This window comes from Dreissena polymorpha, chromosome 7 (genome assembly GCF_020536995.1).
Source record: "Dreissena polymorpha isolate Duluth1 chromosome 7, UMN_Dpol_1.0, whole genome shotgun sequence".
NCBI classification, from domain to species: Eukaryota; Metazoa; Mollusca; class Bivalvia; order Myida; family Dreissenidae; genus Dreissena; species Dreissena polymorpha.
The window spans coordinates 36352254-36372427 of record NC_068361.1 but is presented as its reverse complement, the minus strand read 5'-3'; the positions used below and the strand labels follow the sequence as shown (position 1 = coordinate 36372427).

General features: G+C 34.4%; 2 protein-coding genes across 8 annotated transcripts in view; both read left to right on the top strand.

The window, feature by feature from the left end:
* LOC127840070 (protoporphyrinogen oxidase-like) overlaps positions 1-20174 on the top strand; it is a 190672-nt gene that overhangs the window by 65967 nt on the left and 104531 nt on the right. The gene's annotated exons all lie outside the window — the stretch shown is intronic.
* LOC127840069 (TNF receptor-associated factor 2-like) overlaps positions 1-20174 on the top strand; it is a 56036-nt gene that overhangs the window by 20540 nt on the left and 15322 nt on the right. For 3 of the 4 annotated variants that reach the window (XR_008030382.1, XM_052368465.1, XM_052368464.1), the window contains exons 4-5: positions 623-721; positions 18222-18299. Coding sequence is in view for 3 of the 4 variants with exons in the window: in XM_052368465.1 (XP_052224425.1) it covers positions 623-721; positions 18222-18299 (177 nt within the window). In the remaining variant the exon portion in view is untranslated. Of the gene's footprint in view, positions 1-622; positions 722-15468; positions 15564-18221; positions 18300-20174 lie in introns of those variants that run through there. The other variant, XM_052368466.1, reaches the window with a different exon arrangement.

The following is a 20174-nucleotide window of genomic DNA, read 5'->3' as shown; positions in this document are numbered from 1 at the left end:
TTTGGTATTTTTCACTCGCATCTTGCGAGTGTGCGAGTGTTAATTTCGAGCCCTGGCCATTGTTCTTATGCTGTATAGACCAATAACATCACATCTTTTCTATGATCCAGATTTTAGCAAGCATGTGTTGTTTAATATGTGAGTTACGTTGGTAGTTTCAAACCAGTGTTGTGAAATATGGAAGCAACAACAAGCACTGTGTTAATTAACTAAATTTCAATATCTGGGCACTCATTCTCATTCTCTGAACCCCAATTGTAAGGGGCTTGATATTTGGTTTGTAACATTGTATGTTGGCCCTCTACAAAGTTTGTGCAAATCATTTCCATGGGATCAAAACTGGTCTCTCCCTAGGGGTTACTTGTTTCTTAATATGATTTATTGTGATAAGTGAGAATTGTTCCAATACTGTCTCAGACCATATAAAAGCTGTGTCTTACAAAATAAAAACAGTTTATTCCATCCCTTTATTGCCCCTTTGAAAGTAAAAAAAAATATATATATACAATTCACATACTTTTAATAGTAACTCATTCTGAGTTCTACATTGATACTTCCTGGCACAAAGTTCCCAGTCTGTTTCATTTTACCTACATGACAACAGCGTTTTGTTGTCTTACAGATTTTTCCTGACAATGCTATAAAGCGCGAGATCAACCGCATGAAAGTACATTGTATCAACAAAGACTGTAAATGGAATGGAAAGTTCAAGGAATATGAGGTAAGTCATATTTATAATTGTTTTTAGCTCACCTGAACACAATGTGCTCATTGTGAGCTATTGTAATCTCCTTTTGTCAGTTGTGCAGCGTCAATGTTTGCCTTGTTAACACTCTATAGGCCACATTTATGTTTCGATCTTCATGAAACTTGGTCAGAAAATTCGTCCCAATGATATCTTGGACGAGGTCAAAAAAGGGTCTGGTTGGTTACAAAAACATGGCCACCAGGGGGTGGGGCTTTTTATGTCCCCCACTATAGTAGTGGGGGACATATTGTTTTTGCCCTGTCTGTTGGTCTGTTGGTTGGTCTGTTGGTTGGTTGGTTGGTTGGTTTGCGCCAACTTTAACATTTGCAATAACTTTTGCAATATTGAACATAGCAACTTGATATTTTGCATGCATATGTATCTCATGGAGCTGCACATTTTGAGTGGTGAAAGGTCAAGGTCAAGGTCATCCTTCAAGGTCAAAGGTCAAATATATGGGTCAAAATCGCTCATTTAATGTACACTTTTGCAGTATTTCAATATTTAAGATAGCAACTTGATATTTGGCATGCATGTGTATCTCCTGGAGCTGCACATTTTGAGTGGTGAAAGGTCAAGGTCATCCTTCAAGGTCAGATGTCAAATATATGTGTGTCCAAAATCGCTCATTTTATGAGTACTTTTGCAATATTGAAGATAGCAACTTGATATTTGGCATGCATGTGTATCTCATGGAGCTGCACATTTTGAGTGGTGAAAGGTCAAGGTCATCCTTCAAGGTCAGAGGTCAAATATATGTGGCCCAAATCGCTTATTTTATTATTACTTTTGCAATATTGAAGATACATGTAGCAACTTGATATTTGGCATGCATGTGTATCTCATGGAGCTGCACATTTTGAGTGGTGAAAGGTCAAGGTCAAGGTCATCCTTCAAGGTCAAATATATGGGTCAAAATTGCTCATGTAATGTCACTTCTGCAATATTGAAGCTAGCAATTTTATATTTGAAATGCATGTGTATCTCATGGAGCTGCACATTTTGAGTGGTGAAGGGTCAAGGTCATCCTTCAAGGTCAAACATCATATAGGGGTCAAGGTCATCCTTCAAGGTCAAACATCATATAGGGGGACATTGTGTTTCACAAAGACATCTTGTTTCCTAATATGGCTGTAGTAAAATCCTGTAAACAATCTAGAGGTAACATTTATTGTCTTATCTTCATGAAACTAAGTCAGAAGATTTGTTCAAATGATATCTTGGACAAGTTTGAAAATGGTTCAGGTCGGTTAAAAATATAGCCGCAAGAGGGTGGGGCTCTTTTCCTTGTAGGACTATAGTTAAACCTTGTTAACACTCTAAAAGTTACATTTATAGTTCAATCTTGTTAAAACTTGGTTAGAACTTTTTTGTTTTATTGATAACTTCGGCTGCACAGAACAGGTCAGTTCCTTTGTATCTCAGGTAAGTTACTTTGGGCCTTTCAGGCCCTCATGTTTAATTTTTTATTTTAAGAAAAACAACAACACTAAAGCATGTTGAAAACCATGTTGTAACAGAGTAAACTTGGTGCATTAATGCAGAGCTCCAGATAAGGTTTTGGGTCAATTAGTTTTCTCTACAAGTTTTTTTTCGCAATTAGTTTTTTTCCCAAATTCATCATTTTCAAATAGTTTTTTTTTCTTACAATAAAAAATATATAATAACAAACTAAACTTTTAACTCCATTGACCTTTGCATGAGCTACTGTGTGCATACCGGTCCCTTTCTGGATTAAAAAACCCTCTCTCGTCCAGACAGACGCCACATTGTGTTTAATACAAGAAGAACATTTCAAATGAATATCGGCATCCAAGCCTTCAATATTTAACCAGGGAAAGTCATTTTTCCATGCCGAGATCTGTTTTTTAGTGATACCGCAATGTTTGGGTTTGAAGATCGTCGATTCCACCTCATCAACCGCTTTTAACACTATATAAGATAATAGACTGCCAACAATAGACTTTGGACTTTGTTCTCGCCTCAAAATGAAACTATGTATACTTGGCGCTGTCGCAGAATTAAGTTTCTTTTGAACTCGTCCACGCTTTGCAGCCGCCATGTTTAATGTTGTAAACAGAAGAGCGGAAACGGAAATGCGAATATTATTGGTTACAATCAACTTATTTACCAATCCGGTATCGGATATCTCGTTATCATTTTATTTTCACAGCACAGAACTCGGAAATTCCATACGATCAAACGGCCAGTCATAATTCGGATCCGTCTGTCTCAATTCGTTTTGATATGATGGATTTTGATTTTCTTTTGTTTTTCTTTAAAAACAAATCATAATAACGATAAAACGATGCTTATCTGGAGCTCTGCATTAATGAGTGTATTTATTACTTTATAACACTGTTATCTTTAACGTTGTAAAATCAAAGTTGAAAAGAGATATTTTGAAGAACTTTTCAGGTCTTAATTAATCTTGTTCTTTGATAAAAATAATAGATGTATTTTTTTCTCAATTCAGTATTTTACTTTAAATATTCTGTCCATTTTTAATGCAAAGGTACAGTCTTCATTGGGTCACAATGTTTTCAAACCTTTGTTGCGGGGATCGCATGATGGTCATTCTGAATAAATAGCCGATATTGCAATATTAAAAAGTATGAAAAAGTTAATCCCTACAGTTAATCAGTTCATGTATAAAATGTCATGAAAAACATAATTTATTATTGAAAAACCTTAACAAAGAACAGTTAAGTGTTATAAAACTTGAACTTTAGATTGACTTGCTTTACCTGCAATGAAGAGATCAACCAGTTTGATCAAAGGGAAACTGAAACCTACATGTAGTAGCAAAAGTCCAACTCCCAGCTTTATAACCCTCTGTCCAGTAAGCATGTACTCATACATGTTCAAAGCATTCAAGAAGTAATAAGTTGTAACTTAAGAACATGAGTGGAATGTATTTCTTTTTAACCCTTTAACCCTTATAAACACACTTTGATGTATTTGTATTCCCTTAGAAAATCTTATTAAATGTAAAATCTTATTAACTAGCATCAAGTTAGAAGGCTTTATTTCCAACCTTAAAATACTGATGAGCAGCAAACAGCACAAAACCTGAACAGACTGTGAGTTACTCCCAGGCTGTTCTGGGTTTATGCTTGTTGCAAAAGCCATTTTCATTTTGCTTCTAATGGTGAATGGGTTAACAGTAAAACCCCTAGTAATTATTTTGCACATGCAGAATTGCCATGCACTATCAATTTCTCCTTTTAGTAAAGACAGTGTGGCAAGTTAAATAACTACAGTCTTTTGCCATGTTTCCATAGTCCCAATGTTTGTTCACCACTATCAATCCCCAATCACATGAAGCCACATCCCAGGCAAAGCAAATAATGCCCAGAAGGTGTAACTTTCTTTTCGGGAGCATTTTATCAGCAGGCCAGACTGCACTGAGTACTTACTGGTGTTAGTTGTTGAATGAAAATATCAGCTGTTCCGTGTTCATTTTATAAATCATCAATTGAAATTTTGTTAACTAGTTGGTAAATATATAATTCTGCTTTAACTGGAATTTCACTAAGAAGAGACTTCCTTTAAACAAAAAATTCCATAAAAGTGGAAAGTGTCGTCCCTATTTAGCCTGTGAAGGCTGCGCAGTCTAATCTGGGACAGCAATTTATGCACAGGCATAAACCCTGTTTTCCCAGAGCCAGGCAATTTGTTAAATGATAAACTCCTAATAATTGATGTTTATTAGACTATTACAGCTTTTAACAACACGTAGAGAGTGACTCACACACTTTTAGTAAGAATGCAAAGTCAATATTGAATTTGAAATAAACTCCTGATAAAACCCTCTGAGGTGGCAGTATTAGTTGTTATCTTTGTACCTTTGTATCTGATGTGGATCTATTTTTTTGGTTGTCTTTATTGCATGAAGCACTTAATTCTGTTGATTTGCCCTTGAATGATAAAAAAATGTCAAATTAACATGAAATCAAATAATTTAAATCCCATCATCATAAAACTTCTTAATATTGTTGATTGGAATTTAATCACTAAATTGTTTGATAACCAGCTTAAAAGCATAAAGCACTAAATAGTCAGGGCAAGGGATAATAGAAGTATCTTTCACCACAGGTAGTAAAAAATGTTTTCAAAGGCATGTAATTTCATCTAAAAGGCAGAAGGCATGTAATATCATCTTGCTAATAAACTCTTAAACAATTTTAAAGTTCACAAAGTCAGCAAAGTATTACAAAGTCCCACAAATCTTTATCATTTGTCAAAGTGTATCAGATGTCTTTTAACAGTGCTCCAGCTAGGATTTGAGAAGGGCAGGGGGGGCTTTTTTGTCTAAAGGGTACTTTCGACGCGCAGTATTTTGTCAAAAGGGCACTTTCGAGCACGCGGGCATTTCAGGAATGCTTTCTGTTGCATGTTAATTTATATGTATTTAATAATTGTTAGAACATAGCATTCCCATTATTATTAAACCATTATTAAACCATTTAAATATAATGTCTACAATGAGGAATAAATGAAAAACAATGTAATAAGAGATTTATTAATTATCATATGTAATTTTTTTTTTTTTTTTTTTTTTTAAGGGCAGGGGGGGGGCCCTAGGAAGGGCAGGGCGGAGGTTCAGAAGGGCAAGGCGGGCGCCCTTCAATTTAGGCCTAGCTGGAGCACTGAACTTTTAATGCATCAAACTAACCAGCTGTGAATACAATTAGATATGGATCAGTCTCCATTTGACTTATTAGTGTCTTGCAACTAGCGGATATTATTGCATAGCTAGTCTGAAATAACATGTGTAGCTTGTGTATAGCTCCATTAAGGAGTGTGTGTTTTGTTGAAATTTGGGGCCATTAAAGGGATCCATTTCCAATTGAACAAAGGTATCTAATTTTCTAAATTGGGACCTTAAAATTCCAAATTGAAGGTCTCCAACAAATCATTATTTTAAATTAATCTCAATATTGAGTTTATAATTATCTTATCCAGCTCTATAAAATGAACATTAATATAATATTGAATACACTTTTATTCGCAATTTTAAAGTATTTGTTAGCAACAAAATAACAACACTAATTTCCAAATTTTAGTCTGAACAAATTAATTTTTCCCAATCCAAAGTGACCTGGCCCCATTCCCAAACTGGTGAAAAAAACACTTTATTGACTTGGCAGGCATGAACTCACTGAATGTATTTACTAACAGATTCATGTAGAATTGCATCAGCTTTATGATACAAAAAGCAAGCAAAATTTATGTAAGTTAGCCCAGATTCAGAGAGCAGTTAAGTCCAGAGTGGTTTATTACAGTTATGAGGCCTCACATATGGGAGTTACCTGTCCTAATTGTTATCCGCCGCCATAGGCGGAGGGATATTGTTTTGGCGTTGTCCGTCTTTCCGTCCGTCCGTCAGGCTCTTTTGTGTCCGAAGCTTTATCTTGGAAGTGCTTTGGTGGATTTCATTGAAACTTGGTATGAGTATGTATATGGATAAGAGGATGATGCACGCCAAATGGCATTGTACACCATCAGTTAATAACAGAGTTATGGCCCTTTATATCTTGATAAAATGCTTTTTTGAGTGTCAAATATAACACTTTTGTGTCCAGAAGCATATTGGCGTGGGATATCAATTCAACGAATTTGCTTGTTTGTATTGCAAGAATGTCTTTTTAAGTCAACATAATACATTTAAATGAAAAATTCTAGGATTTGTGTGCATCTTTTTTATTGAATTATACACCTCATGTATTTGCTATACATTTGGCAAACAAACATTTGATAAAGACATTGAAAAGGATATTTAAGTGGACTTAAATTGTTGATGCCTTTGTTGTTAATTGCATTACACTTAGGCAATAAGTAATAAGAATTGCGTCTTACTTCGAACTACACAACAAATACTCCGAAGTACACAACAAAATGGGAGATACCATCATAATACCGTTTCATGAACCCTTTCCCACTCAGAAGCAAAGTGAAAATTGCTATGTGCAAACAACATAAAACCAGGACAGCCTGCGAGTAACTTGCAGTCTGTTAAGGTTTTATGCTGTTTGCTGCTCATCAGTATATAAGGGGTGGAAATGAAGCCCATACAACAATAATCTAGTAAGAAAGGTCTTAACTTTCTTAGGGACTACAAATGCGTCAAAATAGTATCTAAGTGGTAAAGGGATAACAGATGTACATTGTATAATGGCCTGCTGTTGTAAGCTTTCATTTTAGTAGGCTAAACTGTTCCTACTTCTTGAAAAAGCCAAGTATGCCTTGTAGTTCATGAAAAAAGTTCCATTTCTTTAAAAAATTTGTTTAGAAGTATTCATGATGAGAAATAAATAATACCAAACCTCTTTTGGATAGAAATGTTATTTCTGTTTAAATGACAAGGATATGTTATCTAGCAAGCTATAGCCCACAATTAATTGTTTAAGAGGTGTTTGCATTAATTTGGTGATTTTTTCCTAAAAAAAAGCTTTTATCAACCAAGAATACATTTGAAAATTAAAATAATAAGATAGAGTTACCAGGATTGTTTTTCTTTGCAGTAAAACATTACATACACTTTGCATTAAATGTGCTGCAAAGGCTAAAATGATGGTCATTTTACCATGAACTAGTCCAATTACTTATTTGACCATGACAGTTCATGGCCAGGTTACCCTGTTCGACCATGTTTTGTTAATCAGGCACCAAAGGATTTTAATCACCTACTTATTTTAGTCGATAAAAAAGGAAATACCATGAAAAAACATGGGTAACCTTGATCACTTTAACCATGTTCTACCATGTTCTCGCGTGTTAATTCATGGTTGTTTAGTGACCATGATTAGCCTTGATAAACTGTGCGTACCATTTCACAATATATGGTATATCATGGTTAGATGGGCATGAATGATCATAATTATAATAAGTTGATGGGCATTTTGATAAATAAATCTTTTATACTGCATTGTTTGCATTAATTCAGAAATTCTTTTAATTCTTTCCTAAACGGCTCGATACACGTTAATCGGAGGATACACAAACTTTCACTCCAATACCTCTATCAAAATTGAAATAATTGAACCCTTTCCCCCATAAGAAGCAAAGTGAAAATGGCTTTTGCACTCAGCATAAAACCAGAACAGCCTGCGAGTAACTCTCAGTCTGTTCAGGTTTTAACTTTTATGCTGTTTGCTGCTCATCAGTACCTAAGGGTAGGAAATGAAGCCTTTAAAACTTGAATTTAGTAAGAAAGGTATTTAATTAACTCTAACTTTCTATGGGACTACAAAATTAATGCTTCAAAATACCTATCTTAGTGGTAAAGGGTTAAATAAAATAGCAAGCTAGGACTATATGCTGTCTATAAACTTGCTATATCATAAGTGCCATCAAGATAATTAATGATATCTCTTAGACTGATTACATTTTGCATAAAAATGCAGGTTAAGTGTGAAACAGTCAAATCTCACTTAACAATGTTAAACAGATAAAACAGTTTGAACTCAACCCTTGATTTCTCAAGCGAACAAGTAAAAACTTTATTTCATATGTCAGTGGCTTCAAACTGTAATTTATGTCCTATGTCTGGCCAGGTTTTAATTAATTAAATTAATAATTAATATGTGCATTGCCAGACTTGACTTCAAATTAGCTATAATCTAAATGTTGATTTCGATTAAATTGTGAGTTAAAATGCTCAAGGAATCCATTCTTTGATCATGTTAATCATCCCTTTGGCCCAGTTCATAATCAGGGCGGGGAATAGGTGTATCCTTGCGCGCAGTACTTCATGATTACATTGTTGTAAGCTGTTAACCCTTTGAGCGCTGGAACCGGATTTTGAAGGCTTTTGCAAACAGTTTGGATCCAGATGAGACGCCACAGAACGTGGCGTCTCATCAGGATCCAAACTGTTTGCTATTCTGATAGTATTCTTTGGAAAAAAAATCAAAGAAAATGCTAATTTTATAAATTTAGCAGAAACATTTTTGCAGACGACAAATTTCCCAGCATGCAAAGGGTTAAATTCAGTGGTAGTCTTGTTGAAGTGGCAAACAAAAAGTGGGCAAAATGAGATGGTTGAGTGTTTACATACAATATCTGAGTGATCTAGAGATTAAAGTCAAGAAGATAAAATAGTTTCATGCCCAACTCACAAAATGTCATAGTGGCGTTAATTCCTTTATTTTTACCAATGCAGGAGTCCACAGTTATATCTGGGACCCTTTGTTGAGAACAAATTTATATGACATGTCAAAGAAATTAATTGATCATACAGAGACTCAAAATAACTCAGGATTTAAAAGTAAATCACTTTAAATTCATGTATGTAATAATTCAATTCAATTAAATTCATTTTATGCCTTAAACTTATTTTAGTACTATTGCATTTTATATATTCAGCACAATATAATATATAACAACTTGCTAGATGTTGATTAATGCTGTTTTTGTGGCTATTTAAATTGATCTTTTCCCCAGAGTTTGCATTTGTGAATATTGTCTTTGCTAAATGCATGTAGTTACGAAAAAAACAAGTTCAATATTGACAATTTTAAACATCATTAATGTTATTCTCCAATAACTGTTTTAAGTTTAAAAATTATCAACAATTTTGAAATTTATATATATATTTATATATCAGTAAAATAACCACAACACATAATTATTATTCAAACACGTTGATTTGTTAAAACTTAACCCTTTCCCACTCAGAGCCAAAGTTAAAATGGCTACCGTATTTTACCATGTATAGCGCGCTCCCATGTATAACGCGCATGCGATTTTTTAAAGCCAAAATGGAGAAAAAAAAGAATTCAAGACCAAAAACCTGAAAATTGGGCCGAAAATGGCCGCCGTTCTTATATTGCGCAATCATTTAATCTAAGTTTTTCGGGCGCTTAATATTTTGTTTTAAAGTAGGGAGCGTTTATACGATCAGGAGCATGGGTTGCAGGGCACTATATTTTCAACAATTTTTAAGATTATTCTCTCAAGAACACCGTACATGTCCTTATTGCTGCGCACTGTGCGTGTTTTTTCAAGACCCCTGCGTGTTAAATTCGACCACTATTACCTATTCCTCTTATTTGAACAGTGTAACATTTTTATTACCTGCCGCTCACAAAATCGTATGACATAGTCTTCTGCAGACCCGCAACATCGCAATGTCCAATTTTACGCAAATCGTCCGTGGATCCCATTTTATTTTTCATCGACTTAAAATATTTCCCCATTAAGAGATGCTCCCATTAAATCCATTTTGACCCGGTATTTCGCGCCTTCACTGCGTCTAGTTAATTAATTTATGGTGAGACAAACAATACACCCGAACGCTCAATTCCATACAGTTGGCGTTATCAGCGTAAAGCAATTAGACAAATATCATTTGTTTGTCTCTATTGAAAGAAAATAAAACGAGTCTATATCTCTATTGTTGGTTTGTAACCTACGTAGTATACTCGCACGGTAGCATATTAATGCAGAGATCAGAAAATCATTGATAAATGTATTCGTCGTTTCAATGCTTAGGGCTGAGTAATTTCGGCAAATCGGAATTCAACTTACGTAAAACACTTGCTCAATAAACAGTTAAACTCCACCTCCGTTCTCTGCAAAAGGTTTGAAGGCGGAGCTTTGCATGTGCTATTATTTAATTGGACGATTGCCATTGAGGAACAAACACAGGATTGGTTCGGCATGTTTATTGCTAGACAAAGGAAGCCAATTTTGTCGGCGAGAAACTTGTCGCTTTATTGCTTCAGACAGGAAGCGGCTTTCCTTTGATGACGGCAAACTGTCAATTCACATAGAGTGTCAATTTTCGGAATTGCTAACATTAAACTTTGGATTAAATTATCAAAATAAAGCAAAAGCGAAGTTGAGAAATATGATGGAAATAATTAGCGTCATTTCAAATAAGACGAGTTTTTATGACAACAAAAACTTTAACAAACAATACCACGACGACGCGGGGATCGATATACTTCGATTTTTTTAAATGAACAATCAATGAAGAAGTGTGAAAACACCAACAAAGACATTTTTTTCATCTTTTAATTTTTGTCAAAACTGTTACTACCCCGTTCATTCCTACCGTTTCCCGCTATTTGTTGTTTCGACAACGGCCCCTTCAGTCTATAACATTATAGGGTGTAGTTTTCTGCAATAAAAAAATGGCGGCAATTGTGAAGATTTACGATCACGAAATGGATTTTTTGCAATTCAGCAACCAGGAAAGCGTTGTGTCAATGTATTACGCGCACTGAATTTTTATTTTGAAATTTGAAGGTAAAAAACTGCGCGCTATGCATGGTAAAATACGGTATGTGCAATTAACAGCATAAAATCAGAACAGCCTGCGAGTAACTCGCAGTCTTTCTTGTTTAATGCTGTTTGCTGCTCATCAATATCGAAGGTTTGGAGAAGAAGTCTTAAAAACTTTAATCTAGTTAGAAAGGTCTTAAATTAAATATAACTTTTTAAGGCACTGCAAATGTGTGAAAATAAGTATCTTAAAGTGGTAAAGGGTTAATCATTATAGTTTCTCATTATGGAATTCGGACTTTGCCAAAGAACACCTGTTGCTTTATAAGTCTGTAGCCTTACACAAGGTTATTTCGCAATAAGAATGTGAAACCAACACAAAGGGTTCTGGTTATTAGTCTTGAGATTATGCATTGGCCTGGCAGTATCTGGGTTCAAACCTGTAAACAGCACAAAACTCATGGAAACAAACCCAAACACTATTGCACAATTGTTGCATCCACAGAGTATAACCAAATAATTATGTTGAAATTTAATATGCACTCATTTTCACAAATATTATTAGATGCTTTTTCAACCAGTTTTTAGGATTTGAATTCGAATTAAAAATAAGTTTTAACTTCCTTTTTAGTGATTTGACGCATCATCTTTCAACTCATGTGCACTTTGAGTATCTAAAACACTGAGTGCCTTTGCTGTGGTATTTAACCCATTTATGCCTAGTGGACTCTCCCATCCTTCTGAATTGGGTCAATTTATTTCCAAAATTAGGGATGTATAGTATATTTATTTCTATATTTAGAATATTTCTTACAGAAATTCCTTTAAGTAAACAACGCAGACCCTGATGAGACGCCGCATCATGCGGCGTCCCATCTGGGTCTACGCTGTTTGCCAAGGCCTTTTTTTCCAGACGCTAGGTATAAATGGGTTAAACTTCATCTGCGAAAAGAGATTATGAAATGTTCACAGTGATGCTTTTTCATCATTTGGGGAATTTTTGATGTTCATGGGACTGCAGGCTCAATACATTTAGCCCAATAAGTGCAAAAGGGTACCATGTGACATTTAATTTCAATATCACATGGTACCTTTTGCACTGAACGGGCGATTTATTCCAATGATAATTTCTTCAGCTTAGAAATTGTTTCGGAAACATCTTAAAAGCTCTCTTAATCCTATGGCCCACTTTGTTTTAGAATAATTTCCAAATAGATATAAATGTTTCATAAAGCACAAGTTAAAGCAGTGTTTTCCATAAAAAAATAATTAAAAATAGTAGCACAGTAACCAATAATAAATGTGAGTGTATTATTACCCAATTCATCATTTCAAGTATTTGATTCTACTAAAAAATAAACTTTAAAGAAATAATTTTCAAGCCATTAATTCAATATGGCATGAAATATTTCTTAGGATAAAAACAAACGTTTAATCAAATATGCCCTATTTATCAGACTCACAGCCCTGCACTAAATTTGCTTGATTAAATAATACCAGTGTTCTCTGGAAGCACCTGCAGCAGTTGATGATTTCACCTGTTACATTCAATATAATGGCCGACTACTTTTCCTTCCCAAAAATTCAATTGAAATGATGCAATAATTGAGTCATCGGCTACTTTGAAAATATAACTGGCTACTCAATTTTTTCTGGAGAACATTGTAATACTAGGACGTTTATTATCATTTGACAAAAGAAGTAAGGCGTACCTATGTGACCCTTAAGACTAAAAGGAATTCATGACTTGTTCATCAAGAAACAAGTCAAAGTTAAAAGACGTCTTCTCTCTATCATAATTTTGTGCAAACATCTTGTTTACCATACAGTGTGTTTGCATAATGGAGTGAATGTTTTAACCTGAACATCATCCATTGTGGTTTGGTATGCCCATTTCCTGACACTTATCATAGAGAGCTTTTGTTTCATGACCTTATGGGTACATGACAGATATTGTTACATGACGGTAATTGAATGGGAGGTTCTCTCATCTGTTGAAGCCATCCTTCGGTATCTCTATATTGTTTTCAATTGTGACCCCTTACTGCTATTAAGTGTTGAGGCCTAAATAAATCAGTGGTGTCATTTTACGTAACAACATAACTTTGAACCTGAACATGATCTGTTGTGTTTTCTAGGGCTTTTGTTTGGGTGGTGTAGCTAAACATGCTCCTGACACTTATAAACTTGGCTTTTTGCTTTTATGAGGACAATGGTTACATGATGGTAGGTGAGTGGGATATTCTTTCATCTATCCAAACCAGACACAGTACCATATTTATTTCCTGTTCAATGTTGACCCATTTGCTTTCCAGAGGTTAATAGCTACTTGACAGTTATAAGTGGGATATTATCATCTATTGAAAAAAATTCTTTTAGGGCAATATATTTCCTGTTCAGAGTCACTCCTTAGTACTTACAGTTCAGTGTTGAGGCCTAAAATACTAAATACATCATGTGATTTTACATCACAACATATGCACCAATCAAATGCAGCTGCATCCATGGGTGAAAGGTCAGATTTGTCTGCTATATATATTATCGTTTGTCATGAGCTCAAACTTTATTAGGAAGGATTGAAAGGAATAAGAATCATGGGCTGTCTACACCCCAAGGTACGATCAAATAAAATTTTATGAAAAAGAAAACATAAATAATCTGCCAGTGGAAGTGACAATTTGCTTTGGTGATGAAATTTCTTGTGTGTCATGAATAATGATTCATAATTGATTTTAAACTTATAGAGAATTAACAAGTTATGTATGTAAAGCATTTGGTGTAAATTGGTGAATGTAATAATTGAACACATACTATTGGATTTCATCTTTTTACAGTCACTATTATAAAATACAAATGTATTGATGTATGGTAGTAAAGGATTGTGTGCAAGTTGACTTCTAAGACATTAGTTCATTATTTTCCATATGTAGTTTGTATCAATTTTATGTATCATGATCATAATGCTGTAACCTTTAATGCAATCAATTATTTATAAAATGTCCATATATTTTTTGCTCCGAATTCTTATTATAGTAGTTTTTTTACTCAATATTCTTATAATAATAGCATTTAATCTATACAAGTAAGAAATTCAACTTGTTGTGCGTTTAAGGAATTATGTACTAATTGGAAAACAAACTTTTGTGAATTTATTCCGTGTCCAAGTTTAAGCCAAGTATATTAACCAGCCAAAAGACCCCAGAAGATATAGAATAAATAATTGCCATTCATTTATTCTGAAATGAAATACATGTAAGCTAGGATCTTCACCAGACTTACTAGGTTTATGTGTTCACACAAAATGGAAGTCAAGTTGGATAACTTGAGAAAGCATTATGGAATCCCTTGAGATCAGCATATATTTGTGCTCATGACCTTGTTTAGCAAGTGTTGTTTTTTATCACAGAGGTTATTGTTTGATGATAGTTAAATGAAAAAAAATACTTAGACAGAAACATGATCTATTCTGTATTCAATATGACTAGGTTTATCTGAGGATATAAAAAATAATTCCTTGTATATATCTTAATTTAAGGGCATCTCAGAAAATATGCACAGCAAAACATTCAGATAAAAGTGAACAAAATCTTTCACGTAAAATCCATCAAATAAAAATTATTGATACTTATTGTTTTTTCTTCATCATTAATTTCCTGTTTAAAAATGTGCAATCAGGGGTGTGATTTTTCCGCGGATTGGTTTGTCCGGGGTCATTTCCGAGAATTGCGTAAATTTGGAAAAAATGGTTCGACCAATGCCGCGTGCGTATTTCATAAGTGGCCCGAAAAATCCGCGTCCAGCTAAAACTATCCTCATATTAAATACATTGATTTTGATTACAATTAACACTGGTGACTTTGCATATGTTAAATGTGATTTTATAAAGGTTTTCATATATAAATCTTGTTTATAAGTTTAAGATGGTGTTTATTGTCCCCAACCGGTGAAACCAGAGGGTACTTATGGTTTGCACTCCGTCTGTCTGTCAGTCTGTCTGTCAGTCAGTCCGTCACACTGACGCGATAACTTTATAAGTTTTTCATATTTTTTCATGAAACTTAAAACATGGATAGATGGCAATATCATGAGATTATGCACGTCATTTCATTTTGTTCCTACGTCAAAAATTCAACAAATTAATAAAAAAAAATTGTTTACTGACAATGGTGGAGTTTCACCGGTAGGGGACCATATTGCTTGGCAATCTCTTGTTTTATGTCTGTTTTAAGGTTTGTCATTGCGTCATCTGCACGCTTCCCGTAGTCAAAATCATTATACAGAATTTTCCTCCCCTCAGACTTAACCTCAAATTCACACCCCTGGCAATAGAGATCATGGTCTTGTCACTATGTACATATATCCAAGTCACAACCTTTGTCACCGAGCCTTCCCCCAATCAAATGCAGCCCAGACAGATTACGTCTAACTATTTCTTCTTGGGAGCATTTCATGATTAGGCCAGACAACTCTGAGTACCTCCTGGTGTAAGTTATTGAAAATGTTGAAGATAATATCAGCGGCTTTGGGTCGTGTTTATAAATCAACAATTAAACTTGTGTTAAATTGTTGGATAATATGTTATGTAAGTATTATTATTTGATTGACGTTTATGGATATTCAGGATTGCAAAATATAGTATTAATATATAAGTATTATTATTTGATTGACGTTTATGGATATTCAGGATTGCAAAATATAGTATTAATATATAAGTATTATTATTTGATTGACGTTTATGGATATTCAGGATTGCAAAATATAGTATTAATATATAAGTATTATTATTTGATTGACGTTTATGGATATTCAGGATTGCAAAATATAGTATTAATATATAAGTATTATTATTTGATTGACGTTTATGGATATTCAGGATTGCAAATTATAGTATTAATATATAAGTATTATTATTTGATTGACGTTTATGGATATTCAGGATTGCAAAATATAGTATTAATATATAAGTATTATTATTTGATTGACGTTTATGGATATTCAGGATTGCAAAATATAGTATTAATATATGTAGCACAATAATATAGTTTTATAGTAATGAATTATTTGATTTGAAAGATTCATAAATTGTGTATATGCTTGGTATAAAGTTTGTCTTGTAAAGTTATAATGAATGGTTATGTTTATAATTGAGTTATGAGTTGTACTGATATTTAAGCTGATTTAAAGTTGAGCTGTCTTTATGCCCCATAAAATAAACATATAGCAGATGTGTCACATGTAACACCAGTCTGGCTACCTAAGGTCAGCTTGTTTTTGACTTCAGTAGAGTTTTGCAGAGACAAAGTGGAATATGAGGGCATCCATGCCGCATGGTCATATGTCTTTTTATTTCATGAAGATAAAAAAGGCAAAAATTTAATATTAATTGTAGAAAATGTATTTGTCACAACCATTACTTCTACCCTTCCCCCATCCCCCTCCCTCAACTTTATGACCAAGGCTGAATGGGTGTTCATAAAATATCGTCTGGTAATAGCTATTGTATGGGGCGGGGAAGATTTAAGAGTTTAAGCTTACATATGTGTGTCAGTGCTCCAGCTAGGATTAAAAAAGGGCAGGGGGGCTTTTTTGTCAAAAGGGCACTTTCGACGCGAAGTATTTTGTCAAAAGGGCACTTTCGACGCGCAGTATTTTGTGAAAAGGGCACGTTCGAGCGCGCGGGTGTTTCTGGAATGCTTCCTATTGCATGTTAATTTATTTGTTACAAATAATTGTTTTATTCCCATTATTATTAAACCATTCAAATATAATGTCTACAATGAGGATTAAACTAATAACAATGTAATGAGAGATTTATGAATAATCATATGTAAAAAAAAAACAAAACAAAACAAAAAAATTTGAGGGGGGGGGGGGGGGTCAGGGCCGAGGTTCGGAGGGGGGGGGGGGGGTCATGGCCGAGGTTCGGGAGGGCAGGGCGCGGCGCCCTTCGATTAAGGCCTAGCTGGAGCACTGATGGTTGATTTGAAATATGATTGTGTTCTGAGCTGGAGTAAACTGTTTATGTAAATTATCTTGCGTGGAGGTTAATTTGTTCTTGTAATGTTATTTTCTGATTATTTGTAAACTTATTGAGAATTTAAAGGTTATGTTAGTGAATCATTTCGTATATATTGGTGACTGCAATAAATAAATAAGTACTTTAGGGGTACATATTTTTAGCTCATCTGAGCACAGAGCTTATTGTGATCGCCTTTTGTTTGTCGTGCGTTGTGCATCGTGCGGCGTCAACATTGGACTTGTTAACTCTCTAGAGGCCACATTTATTGTCCAATGTTCATGATTTGGTCAGGCAAAGTAATGTAACTCTGACTGGCATTTTGACGGAATTATGGGCCCTTTATACTTAGAAAATTGAAAATTTGGTTAAGTTTTGTGTTTTGGTCCACTTTACCCCTATAGTATCATAGATATTGCTTTCATACTTGGAACTATCGCAAACTATCATAAGGGGACAGTAAAGGACAAGTTGCATAACTCTGGTTGTCATTTTTACGGAATTATGGCCCTTTTTTGACTTAGTAACTTTGAATATATGGTTAAATTTTGTGTTTAGATCCACTTTACTTCTAAAAGTATCAAGGCTATTGCTTTCAAACTTCAAATACTTTCATTCTATCATGAGGGTACTGTACCTGGCAAGTTGAATTTTACCTTGACCTTTGAATGACCTTGACTGTCAAGGTCAAATTATTAAATTTTGCTAAAATTGCCATAACTTTATTACTTATGATTAGATTTGATTGATACTTTGACAAAACAACTCTTACCTGACACCACAATAGACTCCACCCAAACCATCCCCTAAGCCCCCCCTTCCGAAAAAAAAGTTTGTTTTTTTAAAGATCATGTAATAAATGACCACCACAATCTCACACTATACCCCAACCCCCCCCCCCCCCCCCCCCCCCCAAAAATTTTTTTTTCCCTCTCCACTCCACCCCTCCCTCCTTTGTGATTGAAATTGAGATAGGTCCCTTCACCTATAAAAAGAAAAATAGATGAGCGGTCTGCACCCGCAAGGCAGTGCTCTTGTTAAGTTGTTAAAACTGCAATCTGGCTTTTAACACCCTGGGTGGCCATGACATCAACCTTAAATTGAACACATGAAATTTGGAAGACAACCTAATGCGATATTAATCATGCCAATTAACAGTAGATCAGTTGAAAACAAATAGTGATATAAGATAACAGCTCATATTTGTTGATTTATCTTTTGCAGAGCCATTTCCCCATCTGTGAGTTTAGAATGGCCACCTGTGCTGCCTGTGGAAGTGAAGTCAAGATGAATGAGATGGAGGTATTTATATGTTCACATTTGAGCCTTATTTTGAGAAAACTGGGCTTAAAACATTTGTGTAAAGTGTCATCCCAGATGAGCCTGTGCAGTGTGCACAGGCTAATAAGGGAAACACTTTCTGCTTTTAAGGAATGTTTTGTTTCAAGGAGGTTTCTTCTAAACGAAAATCCAGAGTAGACAGAAAGTGTTTTCCCTGATAAGCCAGTGCAGAATGCACAGGCTAACCTGGAACAACACTTTACACACAGACATTCAGCCCAGTTATCCCAGAACAAGGCTAATATTTATCCAAGTTTTCAACTTAGTTTAAAATCTTGGTCATTAATTGGGCTATGGGGGGCAGGGGGTTTCCAGTGAATAATTTAAGTTTTCATGAAATGATCATCATACAACTTTAAATACAGCCAGGTTTTTTTTATCTGATTTTGGGAAAAGAGCCTGGCCTTTTTTGAGGGGAAAAAAATTGCCCGGAATGCAGGATTTTAGGGAGAAAAAATCACACGAAACACCAGATTTTGGGGGAAAATAAGGAAAGTCTTAAATAATCAATTAAGCATATTTTACTGTTTCAAGTTCAACAAATTCAAGGAAATTTTATTATGCAATATTTTTCTATTTTCTACACTGGATCAGGTTAACTTATGTATTTAAAGGTTTTTTTTTGGAGGGGAAAATGAAATCTAGGGGAAAATTTACCAGCTGAGGGGAACAAAAAATCGGAGGGGAAAGGGCCGATTTTAGGCAGATTACAAAGATGGAAAAAAACAACCTGATACAGCTATCTTGTATTGTCATCAAATTTTAAAATAAATACAGCAGCCTTGCATTGAAACCCAGCTTGGAATTGCCTTTAGGTGTGTTTGGTCAAGGTCACTCATTAAAAATAGAAAAACAGTTTCTGCTGAATAACTTAAGTTTGATGGAGATATTGCGCTTATATGTTCTGTTTAGGTAGCTTACATTAAGCTGGGGATTGCTTTTTGATGCAGATGGGTCAAGGTGAAAGACAAGTTGTAACTTAAAACAGAATAATAGCTTGCATGTGGTTTCTGGTCAATAACTTTATTTGCACAAGAATATCTTTATCAAACTTAGGTTATAGCAAGCTGATGTCAGATATTTTATTGGGCGGGTATATGCTGTTCCCAGGGGCAAAAAAAATTATTTGCTTTTTAAAACTCAATAATATAACAATTTATAAAGGTTTCCACATGTGTATGATTATGCAAATTTATGCAAATTTTTGATGATTTACTCTTTGCTGAATCGCACTATATTGTTAGATTTTTTTACTAAGGTGAAATACTGTTTAAAAACCTGTGTACATTGCGCAACCATATATAATGCGCACCCGGTTTTTAAACGTCAAAATGGAGAAAAAAAGATTTAAAAGCAAGAAAATTGCAGCCAGTTTACTATTATTCAATCAAATAATCTGCATCCACATTAAAACTACTCCCTCAAGAATATGGGGGCCCTTAAAAAATATTGTTTCTAATGCCACTAAACCTAGTGTACACAGTTACTGGACATTAAATACCTAGTTCAAACATAGCTTAACCAGCTATCTGTTGTGCCGACAACAGCAAAGTGTTAACAAAATATTCTCTATTCTTTATGTGTGATAAATGGCTGTGTATTGCGTTTAAATCAGAAGGTATGTAATAGTTTGTAAAATCTTTAAATGAGGATTCATCAGAATTGATCTTGGTAAAATAAATACTCTTTGGGCTGTTCTTTCATGAAATGATACTTAAAGTGAAATTGTTTCCTTCCAATGTTGATAGCAAAAAACAAAGTAATAGACTAGCAAAGTAATTTCTATTTTGTAAATCAGTTTTGTTATTAGTAAAATAGTTTAAAACTTAAAACTTA